The sequence below is a fragment of the Pan paniscus genome, chromosome 16 (assembly GCF_029289425.2).
Source record: "Pan paniscus chromosome 16, NHGRI_mPanPan1-v2.0_pri, whole genome shotgun sequence".
NCBI classification, from domain to species: Eukaryota; Metazoa; Chordata; class Mammalia; order Primates; family Hominidae; genus Pan; species Pan paniscus.
In genome coordinates, this window is record NC_073265.2 from 61,109,161 (window position 1) to 61,132,327 (window position 23,167).

At 37.0% G+C, this 23,167-nt stretch overlaps 1 protein-coding gene across 8 annotated transcripts in view; it reads right to left on the reverse strand.

Annotated features, from left to right (window-relative positions):
* Positions 1-23,167, reverse strand: part of MYO9A (myosin IXA) — a 298,032-nt gene that overhangs the window by 23,738 nt on the left and 251,127 nt on the right. For 5 of the 8 annotated variants that reach the window (XM_008971877.4, XM_034939060.3, XM_008971875.4 and 2 more), the window contains 8 exons: positions 16,399-16,510; positions 13,642-13,703; positions 8,283-8,475; positions 6,040-6,168; positions 5,161-5,266; positions 3,960-4,091; positions 2,765-2,888; positions 1,331-1,384 (listed from right to left, as the gene is read on the reverse strand). In XM_008971877.4, the coding sequence (XP_008970125.3) occupies positions 1,331-1,384; positions 2,765-2,888; positions 3,960-4,091; positions 5,161-5,266; positions 6,040-6,168; positions 8,283-8,475; positions 13,642-13,703; positions 16,399-16,510 (912 nt within the window). The remainder of the gene's footprint in view (positions 1-1,330; positions 1,385-2,764; positions 2,889-3,959; positions 4,092-5,160; positions 5,267-6,039; positions 6,169-8,282; positions 8,476-13,641; positions 13,704-16,398; positions 16,511-23,167) is intronic. The other 3 variants (XM_063596766.1, XM_003818548.5, XM_008971876.4) reach the window with 1 other exon arrangement.

Genomic DNA, 23,167 nt, shown 5'->3' on the forward strand with positions numbered 1-23,167 from the left:
ACAGCTTCCCATATGGTGTGAATGCCAACACCCAGGGTTTAGCCAGAAGATGTAACCATATCTTGCAAGGGACTATCAGTGCCTACAGAAATGAGATAGAACTGAGTTCACTGTCAACAGGGTAAACTGGAGCTACTACTTATCTTTACTTAGCCTACTGACAATGAGCCAGAATAGCAGTGTTGAACAACCAAGAAAGTGGACTGCCATCTCAACACCAAGATATCATACAGAATTCTGCCTCCCCTATCACTCCTCCCAGTCTCAACATCAGGGGAGAAAGGGTCAAGAAAGACGAAGGGCAGAAGTGTCTGACAAACAGAAATTACCCACCTACCCTCCAAAGTTTTAAGTTCCAGATAAAGGTCTAGTCTGCCCTGGGAGGAAGTGAGAAGAGCACTGGATTAAAACTGACTGAAGTTTTAATATGAAGAAAACTGACTCTTAAATACTAGAATGAAATGAATTTTTGAAAATTATAGAATTGGTTTCAAGATGCTGTTAAGGTAACTGATATCTAATGGGAAAGGGAAGTTTGACAGGCTGGAGTTGAGAGGCAGTTATAGACAAAAAGAAAAACTGACTTGTATTAGCATCCCAACAAGTTAAGCCTCCTCAATAAAATGGTTACACACAGGTGGACAGTTTTCCACAAATATTGGTGTTCTCAGCCTTCCATCCCCCCATTCCTTTTTTTGTACAATCAATGGAACTGAAGAGGGATACCAGCAATGAGATCCTGGTATGAGTTCTAGAATACCATAATATTTAAGTCTAGAACTAGTCCACCAATTTGGATTAGTTCACTCCTATTTGTAGCTCTGTCTGATAAATGCTAAGTGGATAAGAACCATATTTCTACATCTGGGAGGACACCATCGGAGTCACAGATATGAATGGACAAATAAGCATTACTAATGACAGGAGATGCTGAAAGTAATAGTATTTCAAATAATAAAGTGGAGGAGATTGCTGGGAACACAGCTCATAGAGCAGAAATTAATTTGATATCTCAATGCTTTTAACTTTCACCTTTTAATGATTCAACCAAAGAAGAAACCCAAAAGGAGGCTCATCTAACAAAGAGGAAAAACCGGTGTATTTTAAATGGATGCTGTTCAACTACACAATACGGAGGAAGGAAAATGAAGGATCTAAAGAAAGAGATTAAGAGAAAAGCAAGTGAAAGGTAATCAAAAAGTAGAACCTGACTTGGGGCCGAACATGGAGGGTGGACAGGCATGAATGATAGACAGGGCGGAACAATTCCTGGATGAACGAGAGACAATAATGTAGAGTGGCTGTGACACATTGCATTATTAATACATACCGAGACTGAATTGCGGGTAATGTTCATGAATCTAACTGCAATTAGTACAGGTTTCTGGATTAGGAAGGACATGAAAAGGAAAGCAGAAGGTTAGAATGTACATGTCATTGCCTCATTAAAAGAGAAGGTTTAATCTTGCAATGGACTGAATATCCATCTTCTGCAGCACTGGAAAAAAGCGCAGCTTATCTATCTGCTTTGAAAAGTAGGTTTATAGCAAAAGGCTCTTCCCTTCCTGCCTGGATAGCCACCACTAAATTGGGCCTCTCAGAACTGAGCTCCTGAAAATTCATACTACAGAAATGTTTCACTTTTAAGTGGGATTTCTGTTTTTAATTTCTGGGGAAAAGATTTAGATAGTATCCCCTATGATGAGTTTTATTTAATATCTTTACTGCCTGCAAAAAGCCCATGCTTATGTTTGTTTTTACAGAAGACCCTTCACTACCTTAATCAACAGACCTTTGTTAAGCACTTATTCTGTGCCAGGCAGATTAAATAATAAAGGAAGAAAAAGAATTATTTTAGTGCTAATCTAAATGCAAACTGTGAAGATATGGGAGGAAGTACTGCTGGACCCCTGAAAGAGTAAGGGCATGATGAAGCCTGCTTCTCTTTAGAGATTTATTGGGAATCTGAAATGCGTGCTCATTGTCACAATTTTATTTTACAACTGAGAGGAAGGGTGGCAAATGGGCAATAAATAAACCTTAATGCAGCAGTTTTCCAGTTATCCTGAAAACTGACTTCAGGGTAACATATATGGATAACTCCAGTTCTCAATGACCACTAATCAATAGGGCTGAAGCTATTGATTAGTGGTCATTGAGAACTGGAGTTATATGTTACTGGTTGCAAAGGAAGATATTAAAAAGTGGGCAAACCAAGGAAATAAATTATCAGTTTTACAAGGACTGTCTCAAAACCTAACCCTAAACTCAAAGAAATACTTTTTGATTACAGTAGACTCATAGATGGAATTCCATTTCCTTAAGAATCAAATGATTCCATTTAAATTCAGTTACAAATGATTAAGTTCTCTACATCCCAGGGGTCTTGGCAGGACCACCAAAAGTGATATGATTAAAGGCGGGAACAGACAGTGGAAGGAAGTGGAGAAAAAAGTTAGAAAAGGATTACGTTTTCATAGAAAGGACATGAAAAGAAAGCAAGGCATATTATTAAGACACCAACATTTTATCTAAATACTTGATTTGAAAAATTCTGCACACTTAATCACATAGATTCTATAATGTAACTAAAGAGAGCCAGCAGATTAAACATGAGGAATCCATAGCACCTTGAGATTTGGTGACGTTTTACTTGTTTTTTATAAAAAAGATTCTGATAATAATCCTTGTATACACCACAAAAGCACATTTAAATTCCCAAGACAACTCCCATTTTTCCACTATTCCATGTGTTGCATCTTACCATTGATCTACGAATCAGTGACAACCTGGTCTTTGCCTTATTCTCAGCAAATTCCAAGCTACTGATATCTTTGAGACGAGCCTTGTATTTATTCATTTGTTCCACAACGATCAGTTCCACACAACTGAAACAGAAGGAAAGAGAAAAAAACTGTTAAGAGGTGAAGTAAATAAAGTATAGCACTGACAGACTGTTTTTGTGGTAGACAGTTGAAAGATGAAGGAAAAAATTAACATCCCTTACTTGATAAGCTCAGAGACAAGGTTTAGAATGGTGGTTCACAACTTTAGCTGCACTTTAGAAGCCATCTAAAGAGCAGTTATGGCTGAGCACAGTGGTTCATGCCTGTAATCCCAGCGCTTTGGGAGGCCGAGGCAGGTGGATCACCTGAGGTCAGGAGTTCGAGACCAACCTGGCCAACATGGTGAAACCCTGTCTCTACTAAAAATACTAAATCAGCCAGGCATGGAGGTGCACGCCTATAATCTCAGCTACTTGGGAGGCTGAGGCACGAGAATCGCTTAAACCTGGGAGGTGGAGGTTGCAGTGAGCCAAGATCATGCCACTGCACTCCAGCCTAGGCGACAAGAGTAAAACTCCATCTCAAAAAATTAATTAATTAATTAATTAATTAAAAATAATACAAAATAAAGAGCAGTTACAAATCCCAATGCCCAGGCTACATGCTACACCAATTAAATCAGACTCTCTGGGGATGGGATCCAAATATTGATATATTTTTTAAAGTTCCTTTTGCAGTCAAGATTGAGGAGAGCAAAAGAAAACCACGTTAGAAGGAAAGCAGAGCCCCAAGAAAAAAGACCAAGGTGAAATATAGGAATACTGAAGTATTAAGACCAAAGGATTCAGAGCCATTAAGACCACAGTTAGACTAGATTACAGGAAGATACTAAGTGTCCATAATTTGGTAAAATGGAAATTTAAAATCTATTTAGAAACTATAAGCAGTCCTAAAGAAAAGCCAGATTTTAAAAATAAGATGCTTTAAGACAAATGATGCTCAGTTGAATCCAGGAGTTTGCATCCTCAGCATAAGAAAACCCAGCAGTGTCCAACAATCTTCTTAAAAACACCTGAATTTATGAACCCATTCACTATGTTTGATATCTGGATACAGTGACTACATAGTCAGAAGTCCCTGAGGTCTTGTAAAGGTTATGGTAACTGGCCTTACGTGGTAGTCTTACTGATGTCCTGTACACTTTGTAGCGGGTCAGTGGTGTCAGGGCAGCGGAGAATGCAGGGCGCAAACACAATGGCCAAAGCATTAGCAGACATTCGATTAGTGTCTTCCTGCAGAGCAATCCTAAGAATTAAAACAAAACAAAAAACAAGTGACTAAGGGATAAAAAGGGAGCACCATAGGGAAATAGGCAGAAGAGATGAGCAAAAGAAGACAGTATGACATGAACTGCATAGTAGTAGAAGGATATCCATTAAGTTTAAGGGTCTGCAGACTTTTCCCAAGTTGTTCCTTTGTTCCTTTGTCTCTGGAAAATGTATTTTCATTTGTTCTTTCCTTGAAGCAGTCTAGGTCAGCCGATAGCTTCCCAAGGGAAATTTGTGACCTACCTGCTCTAGGCCAAGATCACTAGATGAACATGTCCAAAGAATGCAGAATCGGCCAGGCACGGTGGCCCACACTTGTAATCCAGCACTTTGGGAGGTCAATGTGGGCAGATTACTTGTGGTCAGGAGTTTGAGACAATCTTGACCAACACGGCAAAACCTTGTCTCTACTAACAATACAAAAATTAGCCAGGTGTGGTGGCGCACACCTGTAATCCCAGCTATGTAGGGGGCTGAGGCAGGAGAATCACTTGAACCGGGGAGGCGGAGGTTGCAGTGAGCTGAGATTGGGTCACTGCACTCCGGCCTGGGTGACAGACTGAAACTGTGTCTAAAAAAAAAAAAAAAAAAAAAAAGAATGCAGAGTAGAGGCTTTAACCAAAAATAAAGATGGCTTTCTTCTCAACTACTGCTGATATTTACACACGGGGAAGAGACACTACTCCTGACGCCTCTTTGGTCAATTCCTGAGAATGATCTGAACCCCTCATATGAATTAGGTCATTTCAATAGATTATATATCCTTTCTAGTTCAGCTGTTAGAAAACAGGCTAAACTACACACTGCCACCATGAGGCTGAAGCTGTCACATGGTTCAAACAAGGGCAGAAAAGCAACTGCCATGCATTCCAGCTCAGCTGAATATTTCTGCTCCAAGGTATCCTAACCACCTGTTTGAGACACTGACTTTATAAATAGAAGAAAAAATAAATACCTGTCAGTTTTCCAAATGGAGAAATTCCTTATCTATTTAAAATAATCCAAGAGAAACTATTAAAAATCGTTCCCTTGCTTCTTAAAGTTACCTGACTAGATGAAAGATGAGGCGTTCCAGTGTATTGAGATGAGTTCGGGAGAGTTGATCAATCACAGAGTATACACCACGGATTGTCTCCTTCCTCTCCTGAAGGCCTAAAAACAGTAAGAGCAGAAACTAAGACTAAATATCCCCTCTTATACAGTGTATCTTCCTCCCAGACACTATGAAGCAAAGAAGGCTGGCTACAGAGTTTTAGGAGTAGTTGTACCTGTAGGGCAGGAGAAGAGCAACTCACAGTAACTATTTAACTCCTTTTGCTTGAGTTCTATATTCATAAACAGTCTCCTTAGTTTGAACCTATATCACAGTAATCCTTAATAACAGCAAGGGGATAGAGATGTTCTAGTTTTTCAGTCATTGTGTAGCAGATTGATTTACCATTAAAGTCAATATAATTTATGAATCCTCAGGGCCTAAATACCTCTAGGAAGGCCTTTATCAATATCCTACGCACTTACAGCACTGAGAAACTAAACTCTGAAACCTGTTAAGCTTGGCATAAAACAGCCAGCTTTACACATAGTTCTTGCCTAGATTTCCAATTTAAATGAACATAAGCCTAATCTTAAAACTTATTTTTAATATTTTAATCTGTTTTATAACCCCAGTCTTTCAATTTCTTTGTAAGAAGCAACCAAGTGTCTCACTCAGAAAATTTTTAGGACACTAACATTTTGATGAGTCTCTAAAAAGTCAACATTTGAATAGGTGACAGTATACTAGCCGTTTTGTATTCACTGTCAAAAGCTTACCTTTGAATCTATAAGAATTAAACCACTAGAGGATGGCTTGATAATCTATACTCAAGATGGCATTTCTTTCCCAACTATAGGCCTTCTCTCTAACCCAGGAAGCCTATGCTTACCCATAGCTCGAAGAAATTCCTCATAGAGTTCAAAGGTCATGAGAGGATTGGGCAAATCTCGAAGCCATTGTTTGAATACACTTGCAATGACGTGTATGTTATAGTCATCTAGATTTACACTCTCAGCATCTATTTAAAGACAAGAGTTAGATTAACAGAGCCAAAACATGCAAAGAGATTCAAATAATTCACTTTAGAAACTATCATTATTAAAGGAAGGCTTCATGTTTCTTTTTTTTTTTTTTTTGAGATGGAGTTTCATTCTTGTTGGCCAGGCTGGAGTGCAATGGTGTGATCTCAGCTCACCACAACCTCTGCCTCCCGAGTTCAAGTGATTCTCCTGCCTCAGCCTCCCGAGTAGCTGGGATTACGGGCATGCGCCGCCACGCTTAGCTAATTTTGTATTTTTAGTAGAGACGGGGTTTCTCCATGTTGGTCAGGCTGGTCTCGAACTCCCAACCTCAGGTGATCCACCTGCCTTGGCCTCCCAAAGTGGAGGGATTACAGGCGTGAGCCACCATGCCCAGCCGGCTTCATGTTTCTTAATCAAACTGACTAACCTATTTTCCACAATGTAATTCCATGCTTTGGAACTGTGCTTCTAACTGTGGTGAAAGAATACGTCTTGTGTATTTGTTTTCCAAACCTGTTGTGGACTGAAATGTGTAAAATAAAAGATCATGGCCAGGAGCAGCGGCTCATGACTGTAATCCCAGCACTTTGGGAGACTGAGACAGGCCGATTACTTGAGGCCAGGAGACAGAAAGCAGCCTGGCCAACGTGGTGAGACCTGTCTCTACTAAAAATATAAAAATTAGCTGGGTGTGGTGGCACACGCCTATAATCCCAGCTACTTGGGAGGCTGAGGCAGAATTGCTTGAACCCAGGAGATGGAGGTTGCAGTGAGCCAAGGTCACACCATTGTACTACAGCCTGGGCAACAGAGCAAGACTGTCTCTGAATGAATGAATGAATGAATGAATGAATGAATGTTTTCGTGCTGAAGCACTGTTAAACTGCTATAAACGTCTCTACATGCTTGCTCTCAATTTCTGTACTTACCTGGTTATGGATTTGTCCAGAGACCACACTTTGAGTAACAATGGTTTACATAACAAATGAAAAAACGCATACAGGACACTTTCTGAAAGTAAGGCTAATTTTAAGTCATTCTTAGAGATAAAAGGACAGTGATAACTGAGCTTAGAAAATGTAAAGGAAACACCTTCACCCGTTTCACTTATAAACTCCCTAAGGTTATACAGATTAGATGACGGGTAGATTCAGGATGATTGATTTTTACTTGTGCTATTTCAAGGTATCAGAGACAAAGTCAGTAACTGCCTGTAAACCAAAGTAGACCAAGTCTCTTGTAGACGGAACCTCCTGCCTGAGTCTTACCAGTCATTGTTATTATTTTCATACTCAATTCATTTCTCATTGATTTGTTCATAAGAAACAGCATTGAACACAGGTTCTTGCCCACACAAGGACATGCTTTACTCTGTTTAGTTCAAAAAGATCTATTCCTTCCCAACAGTGGTAAAATGTAGAAGTTGAGAATGAAACCAGAGTCAGTCCCCTGCATGAATTCCAGTACTAAAACTACAGCTCTACAAAGATACATGCTCAACTCACTAATTATCAGTTTGAGTAACTGTCATCAATGTAGGCAGGCAAGAAGATGATACACAGGAAAGAGTACCCCTTGGAGTCAGAATAATAAAGAGAAAGGGGAAATAGATTATGAACTCAGAAGATCTGGGGTTAACTCCAATTTGGTCACTTATTGGCGATCAGTCTTTGGGCAAGATCCTCTGTAAGCCTCAGTTCCTTTTTCTGTAAATGGGGATAATAATATCCCTAATTCATAGGATTGTTGTGAATATTATAAAAACATTAGTACAGCACCTTGCATCATCATCAGCAGCTCATTATTTAATTTCCCTATACCTTAGTTTTTCTCTTTGTCAATCAGAGGTATCACAATCTTACTGAATTATTACAAAAATTAAATGAGATCTGTCCCAAGTGCAAATTATATGCTCAACATGTCTGCTGAGTTGACCAAATGAAACCAAAGACTCTTTAGAAAGCCAAAAAATGATAACAAAGCATCACAGAAAAGAATGCATTCTTCTGGCTGCTAAGTAAAGGATTGACATGTAATGAAAACTTTAAGAGCATGAAAGGAACTATTTAAATAAAAGTATTTCATTATGATTTAGAGGGCACTATCTTACCTGTATCTAGACCCTGCCGAAGCTCCTTGATTTTATTAGTCGAACCAGACTTTCGATAAATACCTTCTGTATACAGTCCATGCATTTCAATGTAGTTTATGAGCTTTTCCACTACTAAAGGAACAGTTCGGTCTTCACTGGTCAAACGGGACAGTTCAACCCCAAATTGTCGAGATGACAGCTCTGGATCATACTAAACGAAAGATAATTTTTAGTTTCCAAATGCATTCAAACATCTTGAAACATGTTTAACCATTTCTTTACCAGGAGCTACTTTTTTATTTCTCTGAAGTTTTATGAGCATAGTTAGAAGAGTTGGGAGAAAGGGAATTATGTTTAAGTAAGTATAAATGAGATATTAGTTTCAATCCTTTTCCACCAGAATCTCCAAAAGAAAATAATGGAGTGAAGAATGAAGGCAGTGGCGAAGGGCTACAGCTTCTCCTATCAAAAAATTGCTTCAAAAGCAAAGGTGGGATTTGGGTGTGGTTCGAAAAGGGTTGGATTTTATATGCAAACAGCTTGACCACCTACCAGATACCACTAGAAAATCTACTAATTTGATAAGAATTAGAGTTGTCAGCAAGTTCTTAAGCATAAGAATGCTTTGATGTTTATATAAACTTTACGGAAGTTTAACTGAAAAATGATTTCATAATTAAAGGCAGAGGTACACACAGATCAGCCCATGACTACTGTTACAGCTCTTTTGTATGGACTTGAATAGCGTATCTGATATCATACTTTATTTATTCATGCATTCATTCATTCATTCATTTGAGACAGAGTCTCGCTCTGTCACCCAGGCTGGAGTGCAGTGATGCGATCTCAGCTCACTGCAACCTTCACCTCCCAGGTTCAAGCGATTCTCGTGCCTCAGCCTCCCAAGTAGCTGGGACTACAGGCACATGCCACCACGCCCAGCTGATGTTTGTAGTTTTAGTAGAGACGGAGTTTCATCATGTTGGCCAGGCTGGTCTCGAGCTCCCGACCTCAAGTGATCTGCCCGCCTTGGCCTTCCAAAGTGCTGGGATTACAGGCATGAACCACTGTGTCCAGCCAATATCATACTTTATTAACCTATAGGTTACTTTATATCCTATGTGACTGCAACAGAACAGCTTACCCTTAAGATTATTTGAAGTAATTCACTGAAAAGAAAAATGGCAGGTATTATCTCTGAGACTGAAAATTGTTTTGCAAATCTGTCTTTCCTTCTCCTGCACCACTGTCCTTCCCTAACTATATATTCCATTTTCTCCTTTAACCTGCATCCAACCAGTTGCCAAGTCAATCAGTTCATCCTCTTTATTGTTTCTTTTCTGTTCTAAGTGTCATCACCCCAGCTCAAAACTATATCACTAACCAATTAGACTATTTCAACAGTTTCTTGGCGAGTTTTCCCCATATTCATATGTCTCCTTTTAATATATTCTGTAGTATATATAATCTGTTTTATTATCCTCAAAAACCTTTAGCAGCTAATTAGTATATAGCAAACTAAAGTGCAAACATTCTTGAGTCTCATACTCAAGAACTTACTTGAACTGATTCTGATTTCTACTTTCCAGACTTACATTCATACATTTGTCATTTATGTGTTAGGTACCAAGGAAACAAAAATCAAGGCCTTCTGCTTAAGACTAGTAGTGTTAGGCCCGGCACAGTGGCTCACACCTGTAATCCCAGCATTTTGTGAGGCTGAGGTGGGTGGATCACCTAAGGTCAGGAGTTCAAGACCAGCCTGGCCAACATGGTGAAACCCCATTTCTACTAAAAATACAAAAATTAGCCAGGCATAGTGGCGGGCACCTGTAATCCCAGCTACTCAGGAGGCTGAGGCAGGAGAATCACCTGAACACAGGAGGCAGAGGTTGCAGTGAGCCAAGATCACGCCACTGTACTCCAGCCTGGGCAACAAGGGCAAAACTCTGTCTCAAAAGAAAAAAAAAGAAAAAGACTAGTAGTGTTAGTGTGTGGAGATAAGTAAAATTATAAATAGATTAACTATTATGGAAACACAGAAGAGAGACAACTAGATCACGAAAGACTGGGCTGGATAACAAACAACTAATGATCTTGAAAAGACCTGATGTTCAACCTTAGTGTTGGAAAGCAAGTAATAGATAACTAAAGAAAGCAAGATCTTTTAGGCACAGGAAATATAAAACTACAAAGGTAGGCAGAGCAAAGTGGCTACAGAAATGAAGCTACCAGATAATTTTAAATAAAGGAATAATCAGTTTATTAGTTTTAGCAGTATTATCAGTATTATTTTGCATCATTCATGCATGTATCTACATGCTCTGCATTCCAGCTCTTAATCCTTAGAGTATTAATTTCATGTCTATTTTGACATACATTAAATTATCTTAATATCACACAACATCTCTGAAAAGCATTTCCAAGTCTAAGGCAGAATAGGACACAATCTTGGAATATTTAGAGGATGCATATTAAAAGTTTTGCCTTGTCACTATGTGAACTTGGCTAGGTTATTTCACATTTGCAACAGAAATACCTCCTTTCTACTTCAGAGGGTTGTTGTAGAGATTAAGTTGAACATACACAGCATGACAACCTGGTATACGTCAAATACTGAAAAAATTATTATAGAAATAGAATAGAATAAGGCTTGCTGTAATGATTAAATTTTAGTCAAATGTTTTCCTAATGCTGGGACACAGATGTGCAAATACATATTCTGTTTATTTAAATCCCTATGGCATTAGAAATGTTATGACTTGTGGAAGCAAAATAACAAAGTACTTTTAGGTATTAAACAAAACTTTAAAAATAACTTGATTTGAAACTAAGTAATCTAAAGCAAACATGCTAGAACATTCTATTTCTTGAAATGAAGAGACAAATTAATCTTACTATTTTCAATGGAAAAAAAAATTCTGAGTATTTTTCTAAAAATATATTTTTATAGTTTTTGTTTCATAGTTATTTTTCATTTAAACTAACTTCAATGTGTATTTTAAATAAAATCTTTATTGAGCTGTGACATACACACATTGCAAGTTACAGCTTAATGGATTTTCACAAAGACCCAAATTAAGAAACAGAATATTACCAAGCAGTTTAAAATTCCTCCAGGTCCCTTCCAGCCACTATGCCCTTTACCCTTCACGAATAACCAGTATCTGTACTTCTGTCACTAAAAATTAATTTTACCTGCTTTTGGATATTATATAAATGGAAAAACAGAGTATGTGCACCTTGAGTTAGTTTAATCTATTTTTGAACTTTGTTTAAATGTACTCTTTTGTCTCTAGCTTTCAGTCAACATTATGTTTGTATCGATAGTTTTTTTTTTTGCACTTTTTACATTTAGTGAATATTGATAGGTAAAAGTATATAAAGGTACATGGAAAAATAATCTAATTAAACTAAAGAGCTTCTACACAGCAAAAGAAACTACCATCAGAGTGAACAGGCAACCTACAGAATGAGAGAAAATTTTTGCAATCTACTCATCTGACAAAGGGCTAATATCCAGAATCTACAAAGAACTCAAACAAATTTACAAGGAAAAAACAAACAACCCCACCAAAAAGTGGGCAAAGGATATGGACAGACACTTCTCAAAAGAAGACATTTATGCAGCCAACAGACACATGAAAAAATGCTCATCATCACTGGCCATCAGAGAAATGCAAATCAAAACCACAATGAGATACCATCTCACACCAGTTGGAATGGCGATCATTAAAAAGTCAGGAAACAACAGGTGCTGGAGAGGATGTGGAGAAATAGGAACACTTTTACACTGTTGGTGGGACTATAAACTGGTTCAACCATTGTGGAAGACAGTGTGGCGATTCCTCAAGGATCTACAACTAGAAATACCATTTGACCCAGCCATACCATTACTGGGTGTATACCCAAAGGATTATAAATCATGCTGCTATAAAGACACATGCACACATATGTTTATTGTGGCACTATTCACAATAGCAAAGACTTGGAACCAACCCAAATGTCCATCAATGATAGACTGGATTAAGAAAATGTGGCACATATACAGCATGGAATACTATGCAGCCATAAAAAAGGATGAGCTCATGTCCTTTGTAGGGACATGGATGAAGCTGGAAACCATCATTCTCAGCAAACTATTGCCAGGACAGAAAACCAAACACCGCATGTTCTCACTCATAGATGGGAATTGAACAATGAGAACACTTGGGTCTATGGCCATACTACCCTGAATGCGCCCGATCTCTTCTGATCTCAGAAGCTAAGCAGGGTCAGGCCTGGTTAGTACTTGGATGGGAGAACACTTGGACACAGGAAGGGGAACATCACACACTGGGGCCTGTCGTGGGGTGGGGGGAGGGGGGAGGGATAGCATTAGGAGATATACCTAATGTAAATGATGAGTTAATGGGTGCAGCACACCAACATGGCACATGTATACATATGTAACAAACCTGCACGTTGTGCACATGTACTCTAGAACTTAAAGTATAATAAAAAAGAAAAAAGAAAAATTCCCACTAGAAGAAAAACATCTCACAGATGTAGATCCACTACTCTGCATTCTCTTCTCTCTAAAATCTAGTCTCCTAAAGTACAATTTGCCTGTGCAGCTCCCTGATGCTTGCCAACAAACTTTTTTAGTATTGGTCTGACATAAGCTGCTCCATCTTAGCTGGAAGCAAATGTCTCACTCATATTCTTTGCATTTTAATTCCTGAATCAAATTTCTCTCTGTACTTTGCCATGATTTGTCTACTGCAAACAACATGCACACACATTTATATTTCAGATTTGCATGCTATTGTAACAACTGTCAGTATGTGATTAATGAATAAGAAAATGTTGTGATCATACATCGATAAAAGCCTGAATTTTTTAAAAAGATTACCTCCTTGAAACATAAGGTATCAAACAGTATGTGTACAGTATATTTTAGATCTCTGTGTATCCAAGAGATATATGTAAAAACACCAACCATCCATGCTGGTGAATTTTGCTACTCATGTTTAAATTTGTTCATCTTTAATTGTAGCTTACTGCATTAAGGATAATTCCTAGAAGATTTATGAGCGTTTAAGGAAGTATGAAACCTCAATGCAGTGTTCTTCAAATTGTGGTTTACGAAATTAATTTAGTAACTCACATATAGTAACGGTAAAATAATTCTATGAAAATCAATTCATTTTTGTACATATATCACCAAACATATGAACTGGATCATGGCATAAAACATATTTCTACTGTGATTTGTGGTCAAAAAGTTTAAAAACCACTCATCTGTAAAACTATCAAAAAGGCCTTAATTTATTTCCATATGGCACAAAAGACCAACAGGTCTGTTATCTATTACTGATAGGTGATAATTTCTTACCTTTTTAGAGCACTTGGCTGTGGTTTTCAGACAGCACTTCTTATGGCAAGCATACTTGCATACTGAAAAATAGGTGAGGAATGCAACATTTTTAGAAGTCTGTACATCAGTGATAAGAACTTATCAAGTATACTTTATTTTAGAGCTACGTTTTTTTCTTTAAATCTCAGACTGCTGTAATATGACATACATACTTTGTACAATGGTATAATTAAAAAGAATTTTAACCCATTCTATTGGGTATAATGAAGTTGAAAACATGATCAAAATTTCTAGCCACAGTCAATGAAAAAGCTTTTTGTTCTTTCAAAGCTGCTCATCCTGCCCCTATGCCATACAGTACCACTCCCCAACAAATTCCAGCAGGATACTTATCTTTGTGGTTTGATTCACAAATTAGTGTTCATGTTCTACCACATATATGCTCTACAACATACTAAAATCTCAGAAATGCCTATTAAGAATCATTCCTATAGATAAGGAAGGCATTACTGTCAAAGATCCTTCCTGAAATGAAAACTAATTGGGTAGCACAGTTTAAGATATAAGAAAGGTCTTATTTATGATCTCTAAAGGTTGAGAACAGAGCTCTGAAGAACCAGAACATGAAGAATATTGAGTTGTGATTGGGAAGATGGGATAAAGAAAAGGTTCAGAGCTAAAATAATTTAGAGGAGTGGTGATAACCCAGAGTAGCTGGGCAGCTGGTGAACAGGAAGAGGCACATTTAGAGGAGGGTATTGAGAACACAGCTGGCTTATGTCATTTTGTTACACTAGCTCTGGCTTCTGTGTACCAATACCTGAATATCCTTTCTTGAGCTTGTAAAATATAACTTGTAGGCTTTTGAAGGCCAAGATCAAGTAAGGGAGGCCATGTCATTGTACTGGTGAAATAATCAGGATAACAACAAAGAAAGTTAGCTAACTCTATTAAAAAATCAAATCAGGCCAGGTACAGTGGCTCATGCCTGTAATCCTAGCACACTTTGGGAGGTCGAGGTGAGTGGATCACTTGAGGTCAGGAGTTCAAGACCAGTCTGATCAACATGGTAAAACCCTGTCTCTACTAAATATACAAAAATTAGCCAGGCATGGTGGTGGGCACCTGTAATCCCAGCTACTTGGGAGGCTGAGGCAGGACAAGCACTTAAACCTGGAAGGCGGAGGCTGCAGTGAGCTGAGATTGTGCCAATGCACTCCAGTCTGGGCAACAAAGTTAGACTCCATCTCACCAAAAAAAAAAAAAAAAAAAAAAAATCAAACCAGCCCAACATAGTCATAAAAAAGAAAATCATTTAAATTTTTAGCTTTAAGTTACAGAAGAAACTAAACCTACAAGAATCATAGTTACACTAAAGGGTCAAATATATTTCAAACTACTTCCTATTTTCAGACTCATTATAATTTTTTAGACTACTGATAATAAAACCAAAGCAAAACTGCTGTTGAACCATGGAATAAGTAAATATATAGTAATAGTGGCAATTTTTCTGTGGCAAACTGCTGTCATATTGGTTCCAGTCCTTTCCTAGTATTTGCTTCATTCAATTTTAGCCCACTAGTAAAAGCAAAGCTTCACAGAACTAATAATAGCACCAGAGCAGATGTATAAAATAAGATGAGTGGAGGCTAAAGGTTCACTGTAAGCCAGAACCAAGTTGATCTACAAAGAATCTCTACTCACGTTTTAGGATTTATATATTTAGATATATATTTATATGTAAAATAATATATATATTATATTTATATATATTTTATATATTTATATTTTCTACTGTAATCTGCTAAAAGGATTACAGTAGAAAAAGTACCTTTTTGACTATAATCTAATTTATTCATTCATTTATCCATCCATCCATCCATCTATAGGTCTATCTAACCAACAAATATTTATTAAAACTTACTATGTGCCATCACTGTTTTAGGCACTGATGATATAAAAAAAAAAAAAAAAAGACAAATAAGTTTCCTGACCTATAGAGCATATATTTTAGAGGTGTAGACTGAAAAACAAGAACACAAATACTTAATGTAATTTTGGGTGGTAATAAGTTCTATAAAGACTATTAAGTCTGAGTGAAAGAACAGAGAATTTCGGAGGGTGGAGGGGCGGGCGCAGTGGCTCACGCCTGTAATCCCAGCACTTTAGGCCAAGGCGGGAGGATCATCTGAGGTCAGGAGTTCAAGACCAGCCTGGCCAACATGGCAAAACCCTGTCTCTACTAAAAACACAAAAATTAGCTGGGCATGGTGGCACATGCCTGTAATCCCAGCTACTCGGGAGGCTGAGGCAGGGAGAATCACTTGAACCTGGGAAGCAGAGGTTGCAGTGAGCTGAGATCACACCACTGCACTCCAGCCTGGGCGATGGAGCAAGACACCATCTCAAAAACAAAAAAAAGAATAGCGAATTTGGGGACAAGGTGGCATTTAAACTGGGGGTAGAAAAGAGAGCTCTCTGAGAAGGTGAGATGTGAGTGTAGGCATGAAGTAATTGAAATATTAAGTCATACTAAAATCTGGGACAAGACCATTTTAGACAGAGTGAATTACATGTACAAGACTCTCAGTGACCAAATAACATCAAAATATCTGGTTTAGATACAAAGAATAGGTGAAGAGAGTATAGCAAGAGATGAGGCTAAAAATTTAGGTAGTGTAAATAACTCCTTTATGTTAAAGGAGACATAAGACAACTCAAGGAAACAGAAATGTCAGTGGTTAAAAATATTCCTCAAAGATCTCTCATACTTACATTTGCAAACAGAGGCTCGGTCCATTATCCATATCAAAGAAGAACAGTATTCACAGTATGTAGGGATGCTATATTGGGTGGCTTTAAAGATGTGACCATTGTGTTCTTCCACCTGAATGAAAAAATTTAGCTACTTATATTAAAGCCAACACAGTAAATGCTGCCCTAACGTGGTGGGAAATCCTTCAATCTCTTGTTAAGTCTTCACTAGGCACTAATTCCAGGGGGACAATTAGGATCTTTTGAGAAATAACATAAAATATATTTTTCCTGCTTTCCAAAAGCTAACAATCTAGATAAACATGACCAAATTATATGAAAAACAGAAAGCAATGCAACAGACATATAATAGCTGTCTTATATGACTCTAATGTTACATTAAAAGCAGCAGTTCTCAAAGTATGTTTTCTTTTTCTTTTTTTGGCTTTTTTTTTTTTTTTGAGACTTAGTCTTGCTATGTTGCCCAGGCTGGAGTGCAGTGGTGCTATCAGCTCACTGCAGCCTCCGCCTCCTGGGTTCAGGCAATTCTCCTGCTTTTGCCTCCCAAATAGCTGGGATTACAGGCGCCTACCACTACGCCTGGATAATTTTTGTATATATATATTTTTACTAGTGACAGTGTTTCACCATGTTGGCCAGGCTGGTCTTGAACTCCTGATCTCAAGTTATCTGCCTGCCTCAGACTCCCAAAGTGCTGGGATTATCAGCGTGAACCACTGCGCCCGGCTAAAATATATATTTTTTTGTAATCTCAGGAAACTTTTACAGTTGAAAATTACTGATGACCTCAGAGAGCTTTTGTTTACATGAGTTATACCTGTTAATATTTACTATGCTAGCAATTAAAGCTGAAAAAAATTTAAAGTATATATTCATTAATTTATTTAAAATGAACAATAAATGTATTATACATGAACATAACATTTTAATTAAAAACAACTATATCTTTAAAGCAAAAAAAAATAGTGGCAAAAGGGGTATTGTTTTACATTTTTGTAAATTTCTTTAATGTCTGGATTAACAAAAGACACCTGGATTCTCACATCTACTACTGCACTCAATCTGTTGCAATATGCAGTTTAGTTTGAAATATATAAAGAAAATCTAGCTTAATACAGATATGAAAGTGGAAAATGAAGGAATATAATTTTTTAATTAAAATTTTTTTATTTGTATAAATGTATGTGGTACAAGTGTAATTTTGTTACATGCATAGGTTGCATAGTGGTGAAGTCAGGGCTTTTAGGGTATCGACCACTCAAATAACGTGTATTGTACCCATTAAGTAATCTCTCATCATCCATCCCCCTCACACCCCCTCACTCTTCCGAGTCAGTGGAGTAATATTTTAACAGTCCTTTCAGATAGTAATACGGCACCAAAACTTTACATATGGTAACTTAAAAGTTAAGTAAAAAACCATAACCAATGAACCCTTCCTGTCCTATGACAGTAAAATCTATTGTTTTGGACTTAATTAAAACTTAAAACTTTAACCTTCAAAGACACCATTAAGAAAAAAAGATAAACCACAGACTCGGAGAAAACATTTGCAAATCATATATCTGATAAATGACTTCTAGTCATTATATTAGAATGTTATGTAATTATGTTAGAAATGTTAGAACCCAATAATAAGGCAACCCAACTCAAAAATGGGCAAAATACTGAAGAGACAGCTCATCAAAGAAGCAGTTCAAATGGTCAATGGGCACATGAAAAGATGTTCAACATCATTAGTTATCAAAGAAATGCAAACTAAAACCACAATGAAATACTACTTCATACCTACCAGAATGGCTATAACAAAAAAGGTAAACAATAGCAAATGTTGGTAAGAATGTGGATAGACTAGAACCCTCAGGTACTGCAGGTGGGATTGTAAAGTGGTGCAGTCACTTGGAAAACAGCATGGCAGTTTCTGAAAACTGGAAGCATAGAGTTGCCACTTGACCCAGAAATTCCACTCTCAGGTTTATACACAAGATAACTGAAAATGTACGTCCACAAAAAAACCTGTATGTAACTGTTCATAGTGGCATTATTCATGGTAGCCAAAAATACAAAACAACTCAAATGTCTGCCAACTGATAAAAGGATAAATAAAACATGACATATCCATGCAATGGAATTCTATTTAGCATTAAAGAAGACTGAACTATGGATAAACACAATGATATAGATGAACTTCAAAAACATTATGCTAAAAAGCCACATGCAAAAACCACAGTGTATTATTCTATTTACATGAAATATCCAGAAAAGGTAAGACTATAGAAACAGAAAGTAGAGTAATAGTGCCTGAGGCTAGTAAAGAGCAGTGACTGTAAACTGGCATGAAAAATCCTTTTGGGATTTTTCTAAAATTGGATTGAGATGATGGGAAAACTATGTGAATTTACTGAAATCACTGAATTGTACACATAAAAAGGGATAAATTTGTGGTAAGTAAATTTACCTCCAGAAAGCTGGTTTACAATACCAATTGGTCTATTTTGTATTTGGACATTTAACCTGTATATGATTTTACAGTGGTACATGTTGATCATTTGGAATATACTGATTCACTAAATTAAACTTCCAAATGTTGACACATTTCATTATATACTAGCAGAAAGTCATAGTCCTTAACTTTATAACTGACCTCATTAGAAAACTTGGCAGATACAAGTTTTCCAAAATTTGAATTTTTGCTTGAATACACAAGTTTTATCACTGGTAATAAATATTGTCAGTTGTTTTCCTTGAAGTGACAGGATAACTGCATATGCCCAAATCTTAATGAATAGTTTAAGTAAAAATAATGTTCTATGAAAAAAGTGGCTAGAAACATGCTGCCACAAAAACTTGTTCATGAATTTTCATAGCAGCATTATTCAAACAAAAAGTAGAAACAACTGAAATGTCCTTCAATTAATAAACAGATATATGAAATGTTATATATCCATACAACAGAATATTTGGCTTTACAAAGGAATGACGTACTGACACATGCTACAACACGAATGAACCTTGAAAACATTATGCTAAGTGAGAGAAGGCAGACACAAAAGGCCATATATATGATTATTTAAGTCAATATGAAAAGTTCAGAATAGGCAAATCCATACAGACAAAGTAGACTGGTGGTTGTGAGGGGCTCAGAGGAAGAGAGAAGAGGGATTGAGTGAGTGCTCAGAAAGTACAGTTTCTTTTTGGGATAATGTTCTCAAATTATATAGTGGTAATGATTGCTTAACATAGTGAATATACTAAAACCCACTAAATTGTACACTTTACGTAGTTAAAATGGCTAAATAGTTAAATTTTGTTATATGAATTTTATCTCAGTTTTTAAAAATGCTAGATCAGCCTGCAATCTAATTGTACAAGTAATTTCTTGAGACAACCATCATATCATGGTTTTGCATCCTTCCCATTTCATTACACAGAATATTAAAGAGATGTGAATTCGAGAATCAAAACTTAATATAATTAACGTTTTTATTATTTCACCTTCTTCAGTAAAGCTTCTCTATTTTTCTTAAACTATGAGTGTGTGACTGTAAAAATTATAATGCCCATTAACAAAGTTTGCAGGCACTGCCTTGATTCATGTTGATGGCAGTTTTACCCATGTTTGCTTTTGTGTCAACTCAATGAAAAAGGAAAATGATGTTTTATTATTACAAAGAGAGTTGTAATATCATAAAACCCCTAAAAGTCTACCAGAAACCCCTGTAGACCACACTTTGAAACACTGGATCATATATAAACTAGACATAGATTCGAGTTTATACAGACTATATATGTTTATAAATGATCTAGTACAAAAGGATATATGTTACACTGTTAACTATAGTGATTATCCGTGCTGAGATAAAACACTCAATAGTAAGTGTAACATGACTGGGCATGGTGGTGTGTGCCTGTAGTTTGAGCTACTAGGGAGGGTAAGGTGGGAGGATCACTTGAGCTCAGGAGTTTGAGGTTGGTCTGGGCAACAGACCCCATCTCTTAAATAAATAAATGTATGTATGTAACACGAAGTTTTTTTTTTTTAAACCTGTATATGAAACACTTTAAAACCCTCTTGAAGGACACAAAAATAGACTTAATCAGAAGAAAAGATTCAAAATAATAAAGATGTCAGTTCTCTCTACATTAATTTATAAATATAAGGTAATAGAAATAGAAGTACTAATAGATCTTTTTTCTGCTCAAACTAGACAATCAAATAGTTGGAATGGCTCACGACTATTTAGATCAACTAATGAAACAGGATAAAAAAGATCAAAGCAGGCCGGGCGCAGTGGCTCACGCCTGTAATCTCAGAACTTTGGGACGCCGAGGCGGGTGGATCACAAAGTCAGGAGTTTGAGATCAGCCTGACCAACATGGTGAAACCCCATCTCTACTAAAAATACAAAAATTAGCCAGGCGTGGTGGCGCACACCTGTGGTCCCAGCTACTCAGGAGGCTGAGGCAGGAGAATAACTTGAACTCGGGAGGCGGAAGCTGTGGTGAGCCGAGATTGCACTACTGCACTCCAGCCTTGGCAACAGAGTGAGACTCTGTATCAAAAAAACAAAAAACAAAACACACACACACACACACACACACACACACAAAACAAGCATAATGGGAAATTTAGAATGTAAAAAGGGTGACATCTCAAAGTTGATGAGTAAAGACGGACTTTAAAATAAATGATGTTGGTAGCCATTAATAAGAGGCAAAATTAGATTCATATCCCACACTGCACACCAGGACAATTCCATAAAGATCGCGATTTAAATGTAAAAAATGTGACCACTAAATTATTGGAAGAAAACACTGAGAATTCCTTTATAACCCTGAAGTGAGGAAAGTCTTAACTATGACTCAAAATTCAGAAGCTATGAAAAAAGAAGATTCACAAGTTTAATTTCTTAAAAATCTTCCACATGACAAAAAATATAATAAGCCAAGTGAAAAGACAACTGACAAACCAGGAAAACATACTTTCAACTTATATCACAGACAAAGGGTAATCTCTCTAATGTACAGAGTTGCTACAAATTGAGAAGGAAAAGACCAAAGCCAAAAGAAAAATGAGTAACGAACAAAAACATACAGACTGCAGTTAAAAAAAAAAAAAAGCAAATGGTACTTGAGTATAAGAAAAGATACTCAATCTCACTGACAGTATGAGAAAAGCAAATAAAAACTGTGTAGAGATACAAACTACAAAATGAGACTACCTCTATTACAGAGAAATGAAGCAATATTTATCAAAATAACAAATGCATTCACCCTATGACCCACTAATTTCAATTCTGGGAATCCATCACACACACACACACACACACACACACACACACACGGTTATTCATTGTTCACTCTTTGTAATAGCAGAAGACTAGAAGCAGCCTAATAGTCCGGTAAGGAATGGTAGCCAGTTGTGAAATAGATTTCTGTGTATAGCTACTGTATTAGTTTTCTATTGCTGCTGCCACAAACTACCATAAATTCAGTGGCTTAAAACAACACCTATCATTTGTTATCTCACAGTTCAGTAAGCTAGAAGTCTGACACTTCTCAGAGTCAGAGACTTTTAGTCTCACCAGGCTAAAATCAGATATCGACAAGGGCGTGTGCCCTTCTGGATGCTCTGTGGAACAATCTGCTTCCAATCTCATTCAGGTTGTTGGCAGAATTCAGTTCCATGTGGTTGTTGGACTGAGGTCCTATTTCCTTGCTGACTATTAGCTCGTAGTTGTTCTCAGCCTCTAGAGGCCAGTCACATTCCCTTGCTCAACACCCTCCTTTCTCCATCTTCAGAGACATCAAAAGAGGATTGAGTCCTTCTCATGCTTGTATTTCTCTGTCTTCTACTACCTATGTCTCCTGCATCATCTTCTACCTCATCTCTCTGACTGACTCTTCTGTCTTCCTCTTCAGCTTTTAAGGGCCTATGTGGTTACACTGGGCTCATCTGCATAATCCAAAATAAACTGTTATGTTAAAGTGAGTTGATTAGCAATCTTAATTCCATCTGTGAAGTCCCTTCACAGCAGTACCCAGATTATGTGTGAATGAATAACCAGGTGACAAGAACCTTGGAGGGAACATCTTTAGAATTCTGCCTACCATAGATAGAGAAGGGTCTTCTGAATATATTGTTCAATGATAAAAGCAAAGCACAAAAGAGTACTATGCTGTTATTATATAACATGCTACATTTTATGTGAGAAAGGATAGCAAATAAGTTTATACTGGAGAAAGAAACACTAGAAAGTTATAACAAAAATTTACCACTAGAAGACAAAGGGGGTTGGAGTTAGACTTCTCAGTATATATACTTTAAAAAAAAGTTTGAATGGTAAAAATATATCTATTAGAAAAAACACTGTAAAAATAAATTATATCAGTGCAGGCTAAGGAATTCTTCTTTTATTCAATAGTTCTACTCTCATTTAGTTTGATGCTCTAATTATCACAAATTTGTCCAGTGGCACTTCCTTTGAGCTAAATAAATAAAAAGGGAATGCTTGTCTTTAGAGCAAAAATTCAACTAATAAATGTAGAATGACTGATGGAATTTTTAAAAATCACTATTTAGCAACCATCACAGCAACTGATTCAGTCAAGAATCATCAAGTAATAACAAAACTAGCAAGAGTTTGAGGAATAAGAGGACACTTATTTACATGGTCTGAAGTATATCCCCACAAGATAATAATTACAAGGGAAAATAGTATCTTGGCTGAGTTTTTTGAAACAACCTTGCAGATATCAACCACAATAG